The sequence below is a fragment of the Aotus nancymaae genome, unplaced genomic scaffold (assembly GCF_030222135.1).
Source record: "Aotus nancymaae isolate 86718 unplaced genomic scaffold, 86718_ANA_hifiasm-v0.15.2.pri h1tg000009l, whole genome shotgun sequence".
Lineage (NCBI taxonomy): Eukaryota > Metazoa > Chordata > Mammalia > Primates > Aotidae > Aotus > Aotus nancymaae.
In genome coordinates, this window is record NW_026988420.1 from 15691734 (window position 1) to 15710506 (window position 18773).

Here is an 18773-nt window from a genome sequence, read left to right on the forward strand (position 1 = left end):
TTCAAATAAAGATTATAATCATACTTAATTACTCTTAGAAGATATTAGGAACTTAAAAATTATATTTTTAGGAAAGTATAACATTTATTGAGGTTCTCTAGCCCCAGAATAAGCTGATAGGAAGTAGTTGAAGATTTAACTAGTCCCATTTGAGGCTGTTCTGCAGGAACTATCACTATTTTTTCTCCTAATTTTGCCTCTAAAACCGTTCCTCCTCAAAACTCAGGATAGTCGTGAACACTTCATCTGGTTGGCACCTTAGGAACTGCCAGTGATGGCAGGAATGCCTTGTAAACAGCAGAAAGCACAAATGGTAAAAGATCGGGTGAAATGATAGAGAGCTCCTCCCAGCCACTTGGCGATGCCCTGAGGAATTCTCAGGCTGTGGAAGTCAGGGAGAAAAAGCCACGAACAGCGTGCTCTGCTGATTTGCACCTGGGAACACTTACCAAGCTGTGCAAAAAAGGCACAAATAATGGGTGGCCGTGAGCCACTGAAACTGTTCTTTAACCTACTGGAGCCTCAGTTTCCTGCTCTCTTGCATTTTGGCCCTACCTTTTTCCAGCTTCCTGCTCTGTCCCTCCAGTAACTCAGATAGCCTCCCTCCCTGCCGACATCCTCCCTGCTGCTTTCCTGGGGTCGCCATGTCTGTGAACTGCCCTCGAAGCTGCCCCAAGTAGGCACAGCTGCTGCTCTGGGCCTCTGGATACACTCTCTTGTTGAGGGAAAAGGGGTCAGGTGGATCACAGGTGTTTTTCAAATAGGCAAGTCCAGGTGTCTTGGTTAATTACAAGGCACTCTAGCTGTTCTAGAGCCACCACGGGGACTTGTCAATTCTGCTTCGCTGCTCTGTCTGGAAAGACAACTCATCCCTTCCTAACTCTGTCTTTTCTCACAGGTGTATCTTTCCACATAAATGCTGCCTTCTCCCTTTAGTCTGTCAGTCGTTTCAACATTTTCTTGCAAGTTCATGATACTAATGCAAAATGATGTTTTAATTTTGGCCTTGGCCACACTTTTGCAACCCCTCGGCATTTTGGAGGGAAAGATTAGCTCATTGTGATATAATTAAGCAATTCAATTTGTGATAAGCCAGTGTAGGAGCTTTGAAAGCAACACATGGGAAAAGATATGATTGCATACTGTAGAACTCCTCACCAGTAGGGAATGCATGAATACATGTGATCTGTGTCTCCATATCCAACAGCTAAATTCAGATTTGGGATAATAAAGTATTTATTATTTTCTTTCTGCTTTCATTAGAAACGATAATTTATTGACAGATTTTGCTCATTTTAGAGCCACTTTTTCATTACATCTCCAGAAAAGGAAGATCAGTGTGTCAGAAGAGATGCTGGTATCCAATTTAACTTTGATCCATTTGTAAATGTTAGAGTCCTTATATTTTTTCTTCTGTGTAAAATATTTTCCCTGTAATTCTCAAAACAAATATTATTTCAGAGTCTTATTCCACAAGATCTAGCCAAAACTCAAATCTATTTATTAATTCTCATAAAGAACAATTTTAGCTATTGAATTGGCTTAATTTTGTGATTAGCATAGAATTGGCAGTGTTCACAGGTTTTTGAAAAGACTCAAAAATCCACCTGTTCCATCCCTGGTCCCCCACCCCACTGCAGTAAAAGTGTCAGAAAGAAAAGTCACCAATATTCTCTAAATTCGAATGTAGTCTCTTAGAGTTAGTTGTATACCTTGAGTGTCTCAGTTCAGGCCTGCCCCTATTTTCATTAGATTTTTACTTCCTTAGCTTCCAAAGGGCTTATTAGTAATACTAATGACTGTTTGATATACTGTAATAAGCCCAGCAGTTGACACAAAACAAATGAAAGCACTGGGGAGATGGTGTACTTATTTCCAAGTGGAGGAAAATCATAGGGTTTTGAATTTCTGCTCTACCATCCACAGAGCTGGAAGCACTTGAGTGTGCAACTTCCAGCCAGTGAACCCCAAATAACTATTTCCATTTTTATTACGTTTAAGACCATGTTCTGGCACAACAGTCGTGTTTATTTGCAGAACTGTTCTCAAAGGAGATGCAGGGTGAGCTGTGGCACAGCGGGAATGAGTCTGCTGCCCTGGCTCAGGTTCTTCACGAGAGGCTGCATGTCGGACGATGGTGTCGGGAATAACGTGTTCCATCTTAGTATGTGGCCACGGCTACAGAAACCAGAGAGAAACCACTGAAATGCTGTACCTGTGGACAGATCAGTCTGATTTCATTATCCAGTCTGTCTTATTTTATGGCTTCTCCTTCAAAGTGACTGTAGAATTAAAGCTTTTACTCAGTATCTATTGCATTCCCGGCATGGGGCATGTGGTATACCTATAGCTACTGTCCCTGTTGGTGTATGGGAGAGCACCCTTAAGGTTTCTTTTCTCTGCCCCAGAAGGCAGAGGCCTCACTCCAGCTTTCCCTAACTGTGGAGAGAGGGCCCTGCTCGTGGTGGCTCTTCCCACAACCCCAGATGTTGAGGCTTTCTGTAGAGGGAGTTTGGGATATTTGTCATGTTCCTGGGCCTGCCTCTTAGGGCTGGAGCCATTTAGCATGCAGCTGGTAGGTGACACTAATAAAAAGGACACAGGCTTGGATGCGTCATTTATGGCAGGACTGGGTTTTGCAGCCACTCAGGTGGTGGCTCAGCCGCAGCCTCAGAGCCACAGAATGCCAGCTGGCATGGGTCAGGGCATCCTGCTTGCTTCACATTTTGTCAGTGGCCCAGGGAAGGCATTATGGCCTGGTAGAGCATATAAAATCACCAAACTGGAAAACTTGCTGCTCAGAGTGTGGTCCAGGGACCACTGCATCAGCAGCACCAGGAGCTTGTTAGAAATGCAGAATCCTAGGCCCCTGAGGCCAGTAAGTTGTATGTACTGAAAGTTTGAGGAACACCGGGCTAGCCCATCTCTTCGTTATGCGAGCTCACTCTTAAATCATCCTCCACACACGTGGCTTATCTGAATCTCTTCCTTTGGGATTCTAATTTTTAAACCCTATAATAGGCTCTAGGATCCACCTAATATCTAGATTAAAAATTTTTCACTTGATACTTACATTTTTAAGTTTATGATAATTGAAAAGATTATGTTCATCTACTGAGAGTGGTTTATTCTAAAACACAGGATATATCCCTTATGAAGAGGGTAGAGGTATGTGTTTGGGGTTTGTCTGAGAAGCAGGTAGCAGCCTTACCTGTAGGACCATGGAAGTGGCAAATGAAACTTCTGAGATGAAGGGATCTACTGAAGCTGAACGTGTGAGTCCATTAGATTGTTATTTCATGGTGTGGGGCCTGTATATTCAGAGTCCTCTGAATGGGAACCTGAAAAGCTAGCCAGTCTTAACTATCTGACAGTTGATAAGAGAAAAGCAATAACCAAAGATATGCATCAGGAAATCACAGGGTAAGGACAATACACAACACAGACAGCTCCTTTGATGCTTTGCTACACTAGCATCCATTGCCAAAAAAATATGGTTAGTCCTCTGGCTTCAAAGATAAGTTTGAATTGTGTGACTTCAACTCCACAGAGGATGTTGATTTCTATCCAGGATATGAAAGAAAAATGGAGGCAGACTTCTCATGACTACATTTTTTTCCCCCTGAAATGCTGAAGTGGTACTTCAGGGATATCTGGTCTACCAGAATTGTCAGGATTTCCCCCAAGAGAAGAAACAAAAGTGAATAACTGCCACTACCCCTTACCTTGATGTGCCTGGTGCTTTTCTCAATTTCAAAATAATTTTTTGTTACCCAAATAATACATAGTCATTGCAGAAAAATCAGAGAATACAGACTAGCAAAAAGAAGAAAACCCCGAATCCTACCATGCAGAAACAACCATTAGACATAATTTGCTGTCTGCCTTTATAGTATTTTTTCTGAACATCTATATAATTCTGTAGATATATAAAATTTTGGGTAATAACTTACTAAAAAATGGCATTGTATATTGCATATATTGCTTTATAGTCTAATTTTCTAACTATAATGCTAACATCTTTATATGCCAGGAAACTCATTTCTATAATAGTTTGAATATTCATACAGTATTCCCTTATATTTCTGCACTGTACTTTATTCACAAGTGCCCTATTGTTGGTCCTACAGGTTTTATTCACTTTTTCACTACTGTAAACAGCATTACGAGGAACATCTTTGTAATAGGTCTTTGTGCACATCCTTCCTTCTTAGAAGAAACTTTTACAGTTGGAATTGCTGGGGTAAAAAGTGTAATCTTTAAAGCTTTTGATTCCTATTCCCAGGGTATTCGCCGAAGTGCCATTTCACTCTCCCATAGACATGGATGAGCGTGTCATAAAAATTGTGATTTTATGTACACAAAAGGTTATCTGGATAGATACATATGTAGATAGATAGGTTTTTTAAACAATGACAGTGAGCAAAATTGCTCAGTGGAGTAGGTGATAAACAGGGAGACTTCCGGGTTTTGGAGACCCACAGGGAAGTCTTTTCTGCTCCCCCCTCTGGAAGTGTGGTATTGGTGACAGTCCTGCTCCACCCTCGGACCACAGTAACAGCCATAGCAAAGCCATCAGTGCTCTGTCCAGCCTTTATGGAAAATATTTTCCACTCCAGTAGAGTTTCTATCTTTATTCAACATCCATACTGCTGCCTTTAACCCCTGATGGGATAGCAAGTTGGAAGTAGCTGAAAATTGTAATGCAAAATGTCAAGTCACATCCTTTCAAGTTTACAAAATTCAGAGTCAACAGAAAACTCAGATGATGCCATCAATCTTCCTTCTTTCTAAACCTTCTCTCCTTCTTCCACATTTATGAAACTTCTATTTTTGTGCATCACCTGGTTTGGGAAGGTGCTCTCACTCCCCCTTTTATTTTGACCTGACCCTGACATCTTCTGACGTTATCATTGGCATACAAAGGAAGTGAAGCTGAGCAGTTCAACCTGTGCTCAGAAGAATAATTTTCCTTTTTGTAACAAGACTAGTTGCAAGGAGTGTTTCCTTTGTCATTTATGGAGATAACTGGGCTTTCTCTACAAGTCCATATTTAATATTTCATTGCCTCAGGCTGGAGGAGAGTGAGGCTCAAACATGTGGAGCCACAGATAACCTGAACTAGGAAGCAGGAGGTCTCTCTCTGAGACAGTGTGATGACTGCCATCTGTTAGATTGTAACAGTTTCTGCTCTCCATTGAGAACTCCTATAAGAAACTCCTATTACACTGAATATGAATTTTCAGTCAGCAACTAAGATGTAAAAGTAGTACTGCTTTATTTCTCTACAATTGAGCTGAACTTCCTCTTGAGCTGCCGCCATCACCCCCTATGTGAAGACGCAGTGTTGCTCTTCCCGGGGATTCCCATGCCTGCAGGGCTCAGCCCAGAGGAGGCTCGATCCGTGATCCTTTCTCAGAACCCTTCTGGCATACAGATTTTGGTCATGTTCCTTCCAGTCACTTTCCTCCCACCAGAAGCCCCAACTTGGCATCTGAGCTGGAAAAGCCGCCCTTCCAGCTTCACTTGTTCTTCTGCCTTCTGGTTCACAGTGTGAACTCTCTGCTCTAGGCTTTTAGCCTTTCCTGGCTCAGAAAGCCTTTTCTGTCTCCAAAGCCCAGCTCTTGCAATAGAGAGCCTTGCCCTTCAAGACCATTTCCTCCGCTATGGGTTAAAACAAAATTTTCAGAAATTTGATTACTAAGTTTATCTGCTGCCATCCTCCCTGAAGCAGTGAACAGCCTAACTCTGTAGGTGGAGGGCCCCAAGGTGATAAAGCTGTGGGAAAGGGAAACTTGGCTATTATTTCTGCATTTCATTCTCTACATCGTTTAGAATGTTTCATCTCCCATTTGTATTTTGGTTACATTTGTCACGTGTGAAGGTCTTGGCTTCTCAATTAGGTTGTAAGCCGCACAAAGGCAAGGACCAGCTATGTCTCCTATTTGTAGTCACTGGGGCCTTCAATAAAACAGGCACTTCAGGACTAAGCTCAGCTGAAGTATAAAGGAGAGTGCCCCGAATTGGGAGATGTTTGTTTTCTTTCTAGACCCACCATTGATGAGTGGCCAGATCTCATCTGTAAAACTAGGGTGCTGGACTGACTGTCTTAGCAATCCTTAATTTTCTAGTCATGTCCAGTAAGTTTGTTCTCCAAATGGGCCCAAGGTACACATTTTCTAAGGAGACTTGGAAACAAGGACTGGAGACTTGTCAGTATTATATTGAAATGTTCAAAACACTTCAATATTCCACTGAATTTTAGGCCAAAAAAAAAAAAAAAAAAATGAGTCCCCAGGCTCCATCCATTTCCTACATTGCTTGTTTGATCATGAGCAAAGCCAATGCTGGATTTCGTCACTGCTGCGTCTGCTGTGTTCAGGATGTGTTTTATAAGCACATATGCAGCGGCTTCTCTTAGAGGAGTTGCAACAACTAATCATTGTTCATCTGATTTCTCAACATCCTGCCAGAATAAATCCCTTTTTAAAATAAATCTTCACTAATATAATTGTAAAGATTCCTCCCACGAGCTGTAGTGTAAGACTGAGAGGCCTGGAGCTTCCTGATGCACAAATCCTCGGGATAGGCTTAGGCTAACATCTTCCTCTTTTGTCGTTTTTTGTTTGGTTCTTTTTGGTAGATTTCTTTCATTTCTTAATACAGGATGAATATTAATTCTGTTCCTCTTGTTTCCAAGCCCTGCTCTGTCACCTCCGGATCTCCAGTATTGTTGAGATCCTGACTTTCTCAGAATGACTTTGCTACAAATGAAAATGACAAGCACATAAAGTGATGTAGAGAGAATTGAAATTACTGAGAAGACAGGACTCTGTGTAGAATGCTACAGTCTCTTCAGGCATTTCGAACTCTCAAATTTTTATGCGAGAGGAGTCTAAGTACATCATTAAGCTTGGTGCATTGCTGTGTGTCAGACCTGTATTACCTTCTCATAAACTTTCAAAATCCTTGCAGTCCCAAGGACTTACACACATATGCTAGATATGTTTAAGTGCTTCTAGCTGCAGTTATGCCTCCTCAGACTAATTACACATCAACCTCCTGGTCTTCTCTCAGAATCTCTGTCAAACTGTGTCAGAATTTAAAGTGTCTCTGTCATTCTCTGGTTAGTACCCAGCTTTTGCTCCCCTCCCCACCCCCTCCCTGCTTTTTCCCATCAGGAGAGTATGTTTCAGAATGACGGACCTGAATGAAGCTTAGAAATGCATTTTAAGAAAGATGGATGCCCCATTTCCAAGTGGAAAAAAAAGCAGGGTATCTTTAGATACCTTTAGATATCTGCCTTACTTTCTAAATTTTTTTTTCTTAATAGTGTTCTGGTTTTAGAATGAGCTCAGGAATATGCATTAGACATCCAGATCCCTGACATTGTTTCTGCAGCAAACAATAAAAAAAAAAAAAGAGGGCAGTCAAATAACTGTGATAGCGACGGCACCCTTCTTATAAAAGCATGAGAGGGCCTATAGACCAGAAAGATCCCTTATTGTGCTCCTCTGCCAAATGAAAATAGAAGTTTTGGCTTAAACATTTCAGCCTATGGTCAACTCTTCAATTACAGGACAGTTCTGTGAATTCAGGCTGAGGAAGTTTGTGAATGCAGTTTGGATGTCCATGTTAAAAATCCTATATGTCACTTCATTGCTACCACAGGTCACTATTTCCAACGCTGCATCTAATTTCACCTTCATTTTGGGGCTGGCACTGCGACCAGCCTCACTACTTTCACAGCCCAAAATTGCAGGCCAACCAAAGTCCTTGTCAAAATTATAAAATTACTAAGAGTTAACAAAGTCTAGGATTTTGTCTTAAACATTGGTGGAGTAAGGGAGTTGCTTACACATTTTTAATTAGTTCAGAGTTTCAAAGAACTGGCTTCTAAAACTGTGAAAAAAAGAGATGAAGGCAGGTTATTCATTACATTCCGGATGAATAACGTCTCCCAGGAAGGAATTTGGAGGCCCCTTTCTGAAGGCGTTTGTTTCTGGCATTCTGGGGAATGCCTCAATGTCCAGAGTCCGGCCCTCTGTGAGTTTTGTGTTCATCGTCATGCAGAGCTTTTTCCTCCTGCTTTCAGATCTGATTTTTTTTTTTTTTTTGAAGATGGAGTTTTGCTCTTGTTGCCTAGGCTGGAAGGCATTGGCACCATCTCAGCTCACTGCAAGCTTCTGCCTCCCAGGTTAAAGTGATTCTCCTGCCTCAGCCTCCCGAGTAGCTGGGATTACAGGCGCCCGCCACCACACCCAGCTAAATTTTTTGTATTTTTAGTAAAGATGGGGTTTCACCATGTTGGCCAGGCTGGTCTTGAACTCCTGACCTTGGGTGGTCTGCCTGCCTCTGCCTCCCAAGGTGCTGGAATTACAGGCATGAGCCACCGTGCCCGGCCAAGATCAGGTCTTTATTCACAGTGTCAGCCTGTGTTCTGGACTGTCTTTGTTGTATGTGTGAGACGTACCATCTCACCTGAGTTTTGTGCCACTGGATCACATGGATCTGGTTGGCAGATCAGTATCCCAGCCCCCAAGCTACTCAATGCCACAGAGGGGAGCTTTAGAAATGCAAATAAGGAGTTTATTCAACCTTATGCAGGTCTCAAGCCAGGCTCTATGGCCAGATTCCTAAACCAAACAGCCTGCAACAGCTGGAGGTGCCCGTGTTCACAGTCTGTTGGCTTCATGGGGGATTACTAGGCACTAGGGTGTTGGCAGTAGTTTTGGCACTGGAATGGGGCACGGCCGTTTATTCAGTTGATGGTAAGCGGTTACAGCCGCTGCCTTGGAAACCACATTGAGCATGTGTGTGTTGAGTGAAGTGTCTGTCTGTAGGACTTAGCTCCCCAGCTTTGTCTTCTATATTTATTTATTGTCTATCTCCCTCACTAGATTATCAGCTCTCTGAAGGCAGAGACTGTTTTATTCACCACTGTATCCTCTAGTGCCTAAAACATGGTGGGTACTCAGTAAACATTCCTTGATGAAGTAAATGATGCAACTACATTGCAAATTGTCAGTGACAAATTGTGTCTAAAATGGCAATCATATTAATTGTGGCCCAAAAATTCTAGAATGGGGTACCTGAGCTTGTCATCCTGAGACTTGTTCAGGAAGTTCTTTGGAATGAAAGATACCTTCAACTAGATGTACCTGCTGTTGGGGAGTGGGTGCTCTGGGGACACACCAGTTGGCCAGTTCTGGGAGAAGGGCTTGTCTGGCAGGTACCAGCCAGCAAGAGGCAGTGCAGGCAAGGCTGATCTGAAGCCCAAGACTGCAGAGAGTGGTAGACCGAGAGTCAGAACTCTATGTCTGCAGGGCTCTGGCACAGGCAGCACTGAGGTAGGTCCAGCACCTGGAAGTCTGTCAACAGGCAGGACTTCCATCTCCTGCCCTTTTCTCCTGAAGACTCCAGCTGAGGATGCCCACCTAGGTGAAATGGCCAGCCAATTCACAGCAGGCTTTCCCACCTAAGGTAGGTGAAGGAGCTAAGCCATGATTTCAGAGCCCCAGCCAATTTGGGGCAAAAAATAAAATAAAACACCAACACAATGATTCTAAGTGCAGTGGTATCATTCATCTGGGATAATACCTGAAGTCTGTCATCTCATGCCAAGGAAATCAAGGATGTGGACACACAGGGAGTGAGATTAAGAGTAGAGCTTTAATAAGCGAAAGAAAGAGAAAGACTATCTCCTGCAGAGAGAGGGCTCCAGAGCTGGTTTCCAGTCTGCGGCAAAATGCAAGGGGTTTTATAGATGAGCTTGAGGAGGTGGTGTCTGATTTATATAGGGCACAAAAGATTGGTCCGACCAGGTGTGCCATTTTCATAATGTGTAAAAAACTGGTTAGGACTAGGTGTACCATTTGCATAGCATGCGAAAATCTGGCCCCCCCACTTTAATCTTTTATTATGCAGATGGGATCTCTGCCATGTTGCCTGTTCCTTTACTGTACACATGGTGACAAAGAAAAGGGAAGAGGGAGCCTCCCTGTTGAGCATTCCTGGCCCTCAGGTAGCCCTTTTCTATTGGCACAGCTGCTGGCATTCATCCGTGCAAACTTCCAGCTTGCTATGCCTACAGCTCGAATTTTCAGGCTGCTCTTTGTTAGAAAATAAATTTGGGGGCTGCTTTTTTGTTAAAAGCAAAATTCTGGCAAGGGCTCTTTACACTCACTATCTGCCTAAATAATTTCTATCTCCTGTATCACAAGGATTGTGGCCTTGAGAATTGAGAAGATGTACTGGCGAGGAGTACAGATCCGGGGTTCAGACAGCTCTTGCTGTTCTCCAGCCAAGTGGTCTTAAGCAGGTCAGTTAGCATTTCATCTGCAAAATGGGGAGCATACTCCTCTATCATCATGTTTAAAGATCAAATGAGATAGTATACATAAAGCTTGCAGGACAATGTCTGGCAAATAATAAGAGCATAATAAATGGTTGCTATTGTATAAATTAATTTTCTGTTAAATTTAAATTGCCAAAAACAGAATACACAGGAGAGGTAAAATGTTGGAAAATATATATATAACAAATGCCCAGGCTAATAGTACACTTTCTGGATCATAGAAGGCCTGAGCTTGTACACTGCTTTCTTTAACATGGTTTTCATTTTATGTTGTCAAAGGAAAGCCTAATTGTCTATAATCACATGAAAAAGAATCTTCTTTCTCCTTAGAGAAACACAAACTAATTTGAAAGCCTTGTTAATGCTGTGTGAGCAGCTCCCATCCTCCTACCAGCCTTGGGGCAGTCTGTGCCACTGGTCTGTTTGGTTCTGGTCTGTGTTTTACCCTAATTCAACAGGTGCTCGCTGAGGTCCTTTGAGAAGACGTGTAATAGATATGATAAAGGCAGAGCACATCCCACAGTCATGTCATCTCTGCTTCTCCAGGGAGGCATAGAGGCTTTTCATGGCAATTAATTATTCACATTTTCTGTCCTTCCCCTCAAATACTTGGTTTCCTATCCAGCTCCACAGAGGCACGTTTCTCTTGGGGGTGTGTAACTCTAACACCTGATGACAGCTTGAAGCTGCGTTCTGTGTTCTTTACTGTGTGTTTTCGGGTCACATGCAGCGGGTACATGCTAGCAATGGCCAGAGCATGCTAATGCCACCACTCATTCTCCTTAGCTTCTCTGGGGCAGGGTCTGAGCCACTTACATATCTCTGGTTCACGCATTTCAGAGGGGGCTCTGGGGGTCGGGTCTTCGTCTTCCTGGCTTGCCTGGTCTTGACTGCCTCCCAAGCTGCCAGGCGAGCTAGTACTTGGTGGAATGCCTTTCAGCCCACCCCCCTGCTCTGAGGCTGGGCATCTTGCCCTTCTGCAGAGCTGTAAACATTCACTCATCCATGCAGACTTCAGCATGGTCTTTGTTACTGCTCTCAGGGAAACCTTTGTGTAACTGATAGAGATGGTACAGGGCTGAGTGACCTGACAACTCCGCTGGGGAGTCACAGAAGCCACTTTCTCCTGGGCCTCTTCACACCCAAGCGTCTCACACTGTGCTGCAGGCTTTCCTGGGTCACTGTTTTGCATTCCTTTCACTCGTGCACCCACCTGTGGTGCTGGCCTGTTTGAGTTGCCCTCAAGGGCACTGCTGAGATGTGAAGACCTGGGCATATGCCAACGGGGAGGGTAGTTTCTAACTTATTCTTCCTCCAAGACCTGGGGCCAGAGGAAAGAAATGTAAGTGGGTATCCAAGAAATGAAGCTGTTGGCTGGTGGCTGGGAGGGAAGCCAGTCAGAATGAGGTGGGAGAGCCATGCAGAGGGGTCAGGCGGGAGCCACTGTGGCCAAACACAGATGGAGAATGGCAGCTGGCCACTGTGCTATGAAACAGATACAGTGGAGAGGTGAGTACACTTCTCTGCAGAGCCTAGGCTGAGGGTGCACACGGATCTCGGATGCTGGAGTTGTGCTCATTCTCTGTGTGACCTTGGCAGGCAACTTCACCTCCTGTGCCTCAATTTCCTGCTCATAAAATGGGAAAATCATAGCACCTCCCCCTTCCATGGTGGTTTTAAGGATTAAATGAGTTCATATATGTAGAACATGGAGAAGCACCCATGTTAGCTAACATGTCACCCTGTGTACCTGGCCACATGCACAGCTTGGGGTGGGATCAGGACGTTGCCTGGTGGCCCTGACACTTCTTTACCCAGATGCTCCTTTACTTCACTTGGCTTTTTCCTCCCTCATTGAAGTCATCTGTAACTTCTTCCGGTAAAATTCTTGATCCCCAGATTGTTCAAAGCCTTTCTGTCCTTTTTCATTTGCTTGGAGCATTCACTGATGTTTAGCAAAGTCGCATTCTCCACTGGTAGGAGTTCAAGGCAGCAGAGAAAAGTGAAATCCATTTAGGTGATGTGGTATTTCCTCCTAATTTTACTGGAGTCACTGACTGGCAGAAAATTTCACTGCAGCTTCACTACTTTTGCTTCAACTGTACTTCTGCGGATAGCATTGTGACTGTTCAACCAAACAGAAAGAAGCCAGGCAGGCAGAAAGGGCAAGCAAAGCAAAGGGCCAGAATCATCTCTGAATTCTGATTGTTTTCCTAGCCATCATGATGAATTTCATGATGGATACAGAGTAGGATAAGGGCCTGGGGCCACGAATGTGACCACCTCCACTGCCAAGTCCTTGTCATCTCCTGCCTGAATCTTCACTAGTCTTCTAACTCTTTATTTTGCCTGTAGCCAACTTCCCTCCAACTTGATCCCAACACCTCTGTGTAAAACCTTCCTTTGCCCCTTAACTACTGAATTGAGCTGAGGCACCATACAGCTTGGCTCTAATCCATTTTTTTCCAGTTGCATCTGTTGCCATGTCTCAGAATTACCGGCCACCCCTTTCCAAATGTGCTTGTTTTTTGCACAATTCTGTACCTTCGTAAACACTCTTCCTAATCTCCTGAGCATTTGAGGGCAATCATGAGTGAGAGGCCCTTTACCCTTCAAGACCCAGTTCATATGGTGCCTCCTCCAGGAAGCCTTCTCAGGAGCCTGCCTTCCTTTGTCATGTGTAGTGAGTTGGAATTGCTTTATACTCACATTTCGCTCATACAAATTTGGGAATACATGCTCAGCCAGTGGGAAGGAAAGAGAGGGAAGACAATTTAAAGAATTTCACTTACCATTCTACTCCATGATCGCAGAGCTGAAATTGACTCTGTTCTTACCTTGGCCATCCTTAAGTTCCAGAAGCCTCTCAGGTTCCCAAAAGCCTCTTGCAGAGTGAAGGACGTTTGATGAGTAAGGGTCTTGTGTTTAAAGAAACAGACGATTCTGTTACACATGACCCTGCAGCAGGATGATTATTTTATCTGGTATTCAACTAAAGAAACATCTGTCCGGCCATCTTGTCTTGTTACAAGTTAGTGGTTTATTGGAAATTCAGGAGACTGTGTTAATAGTGATACCCTTTTATCACAGTGTTAATATAGATGAACTTTTCTTCACAGTGACTCTAGCTCCCACCCCAAGTTACTATTCCATTGTGTTCCTTTTGGGCATATATCAGATTTAATTTTAATTTTTGATGTTTGTGTTTCCCAACTAAATCATGAAGTTCTCATCTTATGGGCTCTTATGGGTCTTCAGAGGACTGCTGCCTGTGGTTGTGCAGGTTGTGCACTGCGCAATTCTCAGGAAGCATATCATGCCAGAGTATATGCAAATGTACTCCCATACTGCTTGGGTGTACATAATTAGTGCCAGCTTCCTTGTCTCCCCAGTGCATGGTACAAACTGATTGCTTAACAGATGTGCAAATAATGTGTGAATGAGAGAGAAGACAACAAGCTGGACTGGTTTCAAGTGAGACACCTAATAGAGTTGAGATGAAAATTCAGACAGGTTTTGAGCTGATGAAATTACAGCCATATTATTGCAGCTGCACATGGTGAAATGGACTTGTAAGCCCACTTGAAATGTCTACCTTCCACAAAAAATAATTACTTTTCATCCTGTGACTTGATCAAGGTTATGATTCCAAAAATCACACCACATTGATAGAACACAATTGACCACATGATTACTCTATGTCTGACACCCCTAGTGGACACTGTGAGGCATGTGTGTAAAGACAGATCTAGATTCTAGGTGACTGTAGCCCCCTAAATCACAACTGGCCTAAAGATGTCTCAGTTCCTTTAAATGAGACCTAAAACAGACAAATGCAAATAGAACCATCTTTTAAAAGAGCAAGACTTTTATCAGTATAGTTACATGATTTAGAAATATGCCAAATGTGGCCAAAAAACTGTCACCCCATGGGAAAGTGTTGCCAAGTTAAACAGTCAACTTCACGCTTGGAATTCAGTACTTTCAGGTGTTCTGCCAGAGAACACAGGGAGGGTGTAACCGACCCATTCAAGATGTGTGGGCTTCTAGGTGGATGTGGCCCAGCAAGGGGCACAAAAGGCAGCCTTTCATGGGCAGTCATGGTCTCACCCCGCTTTCCTTCCACCCTAACCTCAGCCCCAGTAAGCTCCAACAGCAAGAACACTATGCTTGGCTCCAGGGGTCATCCTTCCCTGTGTCTCCAGCAGCAAGATGATCGTGGCCAGGCCCCCATAATAGAGGGCACTGTGGGCAGGACCCGTCACCAGCTAGGATATCACCTGTCCATATAGAAAGCCCCAGGGGGCAAGCACAGGTCTCTCCTGTCCTCCATCGTTCTCCTTGTGCCTCACTCCCTGTAAGGCAAGTAGGAAGGAGCCCATGAGCATGTGTTAACAAAATAAACAAATGAAATAATCAAACCAGAGGAGTGTGTTGGTGTAGGGAACATGAATAGGGTAAGGCCCTGCAGTTATTTCAGGAAATACTAAATGGTGTCCACAAGATGCTATGGCATCTTCTCTAATGGGCCTGTTAGTCCTTCCAAGTCACTAGACTTGACATTCTATTTGTCCAATATGTAAATATAAAGTCACATGTTCCCTATACCACTCAACCTGATGAAATACAGCAACAAGGTTCTCCTCCCCCTGTCCAGCTTGGAGACTATTCAGGTAGCAATAGCCCTTTTCTCTTTGGCTGCTAGGGTGTTGGCATAGTAGTTTTTACAGGTAAACTTGGAATCAGAAAATCACAGGTCTTGGAGTCAGTTCAGTTGAATTTGACTTCTCTGTCAAGCCCGTACACGTCATCACTGAACACTTTAATGAAATAATCATAATTGCATTCATTCATTCATTTTCCGTGTGCCCCTAGGTGAGCTTTCCGTGGAAGAGGCGCAGGACCCTTTCCTGGTCAGCATCCACATAATCGCAGACCCAGGGGAGTCCCAGCCCCTGCAGGAGGCCATCGACAAGGTCTTGGCGTGGATCCACCCGGACCTCCCGCTGTTCCGGGTGTCCGAGAGGCGGGCGTGCCGGCGGCGGCGGAAGCCCCTCAAGGGCGCACAGCCGGCGCTGGCCGTGGTGCTGTTTCTGCAGGAGGAGTATGGCGAGGAGCAGATCCTGCAGTTGCACCGCACGCTGCAGCAGCCGCCCTGGCGCCACCACCACACGGAGCGCGTGCACGGCCGGTTCCTGCCCTACCTGCCCTGCAGCCAAGACTTCTTCACGCTGGCCCCTGGGACGCCGTTGTGGGCCATCCGGCCCGTGCACTACGGCAAGGAAATCGTGCGCTTCACGGTCTACTGTCGCTACGACAACTATGCCGACAGCCTCAGGTTCTACGAGCTGATTCTCCGGAGGAGCCCCAGCCAGAAGAAAGTGGACTTCTGCATCTTCCCTATTTTCTCCAATCTGGATGTGGACATCCAGTTCTCCCTGAAAAGACTGCCCTGTGACCAGAGCCCAGTGCCCACCGACTCGTCCGTGCTGGAGTTCCGAGTGAGGGACATCGGCGAGCTCGTGCCTCTCCTGCCCAACCCTTGCAGCCCCATCAGCGAGGGGCGCTGGCAGACGGAGGACCATGATGGGAACAAGATCCTCCTGCAGGTACTGGGGGGATGCCTGTCTGTCTGTTTAGGGGACCAGAGAAACAAGTCAGTTAGCTCTGCCTCAAACTCAGTAGTACCAGTCACAGAGCAATGAACAAGGAAGGAGAGATCAGTGACCCTCTGCCCAGCTCTTAGGCCAAGTCAAAGTGGCCATACTGGATCTCAACAAAAGAGGGGGCACGGAAGACTTCCCATTGGTTCTTTTCATTTCACTATCAGCAAACATGCTCCCAATTCTTCCAGGTGCCCCTCTGTCATTCCCTATTGAGCATCCACTAAACACCCATGGCTCCTGGGGATTTCAAATGAGCTTATAAGTGAGGGAATTTGCTATTAAAGATTCCTGAACATATGCCCATGCACTTAAGACAGTTTTTACCACTGGATTCTTCCCTCCCACAAAGGAACTTCAGGAAAGCCCATCTATCTGGAAATGTTAAAATATATATTGATGTTCATAGAGGAGATAGCTGTTCTCTTCCTTCGGGCGCCTCCCCCAGCTTCTACTCTTGCACCATTCTGCTGGGCAGCAGGTTGTTGAAATCCTGTGATCACTTGGGAAAATGATGCCCTCTTAACATTTTCAGGAGTAAGTGCTGCCTTGGGAGCTTCTGGCTTCACTCAGCTTGGAGGGGGTGAGTGAATTCATTTTAAGGACAGTAGGCTGCCCTAGTCCTTCCACGGTGAACTCTTTAGCTGCATTATCAGCCCCCTTTCTCCTCTCATCCTTCTAGTGGCTGTCCCAGACTCATTAGAGATAATTAGTTATACTCAATTCAAAATTCAGCATGTGTATTACAGAACATCCGACATCTGGTCCTACATGATAAATGCTTTCCAGACCCAAGCTTTCTTGATTTAACAAGTAAATATGTTCCAGGAGTATAGGACTTCATTTTTCTGAAAAGCATCTACCTCTGACGTTTCAGTTTTCACATTTGGCTACCCGAAAAGAGAAAGTTGATAGTGAACTGGGGACATTGCCTTAAGAGGCACAGATTGTGGTTACTTGAATCACAGGTAAAGTTTCATCATTTTTGTTGGTTTTGGCTTTAAGCACCAGAACTGTAATCCACATATCATGAAATGAAGTCGGAATTTGGCACATGTCAGATAACTGGTTCAGACTACAGCCAGGCCTCATTTCTCATCAGAAAGGTCACCTTGAGATACTATTTATAGGAACTAGATAATTTTCAGACTTCCATTTGAACTATGCAGATAAGGAACTAAGTAATGTTTTATTATTCAATAAGCTGGATGCTAGCGTTTATGCTATAATCCCTTTTGAAACGTGAGGAAAATTGTCTTCTGTGTTTGAAGAATGCCAAATCTTTATGCAAAATATAATACAGTTGCACCAAGTGAAAGTTAATGAAGTGCAAAGGATATTGTTTATACTAAAAGACCAAAAAGAATGTGACTGTTTCTGAAGTGACTTCTTTCTTTTTGGAGTAATTAGAGCACTTTTTTCCCCTGGTCCTTCTAATAAGATAAATAAAAAATGCAGTATGAAAGCTTGGCCTGGGTTCTGCTCAAAGGAACCATGGAAAGAATATTACAAAGAAGATCCACACATTTAAATTGCTATAAAATCTATACAGGTGCAGGCTTTTGAAGTCAGAGCAACAGAGTGTGAAAGAGTAGCAAAAAGATTTGTATCTTGGGACTCAGGAATGCAGCCTTTGTTCAAATAGTAATATGTTGAGGAATTGAATTAATGTGGGTAGAAAGGATGCATAACCTCCTCTCCCAGGATTCCTGGTAATGGCCATTCAAGCAGGTTCCTGTTCAGCTGCCTCAGTGCAGATACCTAGCATGAGATCCACACCTGCCCATCTCTGTAAATTACTTTCCAGAGTAAAAATTTGTATTTCAGTCTTCAGTGAAATTAAGGTAGTTAGGTCTCGGTAGGAGGAGCAGTTGAGAGTGAACCTTTCTATCCACATTCTCTTTAGCAGTGTGTCTTCTCTGAGTGCCATTTTGAACTGTAATGCTTAAGATAAATTTTTTTGTTTAGTTAAATGAAGCTATATATTGAAGAAAATCTCAATTGGGTAGTTTTTAGTTGCTTTCTTAAAACATAGTTTGTTTGTTTTTTCTCAGAAAGATAGCATTTATTTCCTCATCCTACCCTACTGACATAACATTCCATATTTCAGGGCTTTCTCCTCCCATTTTAATTCCTCCAGAGAAGAAAAGTTGAGATTTTTTTCTTTTTCTGGGCTCTACTCAGCCCCTCGTAAGACTTTGGAAATGTTTTTTACTGAGATTGGATAAAATGGAAAGGAAGCTGTCCTCCTGAAACGTATCTTCCCTTCATTCTTGGCATTGCCTGATTCATGGTGGGAGGGCAGGGAGGCAGGTGGGGAGTTACTAGCATCATGAGTTACCCAGGAGTCCTCTGGAAAATGCAGAGGGGGCATGAATGACTCTTCGCATTGGTTCTTTTCATTTTACTGTCAGCAGACATGCTTCAAGTTCTTCCCGGTGCCCCCTGGAAGAATTTTGTAGAAATTCTGATGCCTGCCGATACTAGACTATGGCTTTGTGGAGTCAAGAACTGTTTCATCAATCTTTCTGGATCCCCTATAGAACTGAACTAACATTCTGCTTTGAACACAGTAGATTCTCCTTATATGTTTTTGTTTGTTTTATATTAAAGAATATTAATTATGTATATACCAAAAAGTTCACATTGTAAACATACAGCTCAGTGAATTTTCACAAAATTAACATTTGTGTAAGCAGCACACAGATGGAAAAACAAAACAAAGACAGAAATCGAAGAAAAGATTCTTCCTC

The 18773-nt window shown here is 43.8% G+C and overlaps 1 protein-coding gene across 2 annotated transcripts in view; it reads left to right on the plus strand.

Annotated features, from left to right (window-relative positions):
• The window catches only part of FAM124A (family with sequence similarity 124 member A), a 57031-nt gene that overhangs the window by 12819 nt on the left and 25439 nt on the right, over nucleotides 1-18773 (plus strand). Inside the window, exons 3-5 of one of the 2 annotated variants that reach the window (XM_012466227.2) lie at nucleotides 9351-9373; nucleotides 9928-10024; nucleotides 15233-15966. In XM_012466227.2, the coding sequence (XP_012321650.1) occupies nucleotides 9351-9373; nucleotides 9928-10024; nucleotides 15233-15966 (854 nt within the window). The remainder of the gene's footprint in view (nucleotides 1-9350; nucleotides 9374-9927; nucleotides 10025-15232; nucleotides 15967-18773) is intronic. The other variant, XM_012466228.3, reaches the window with a different exon arrangement.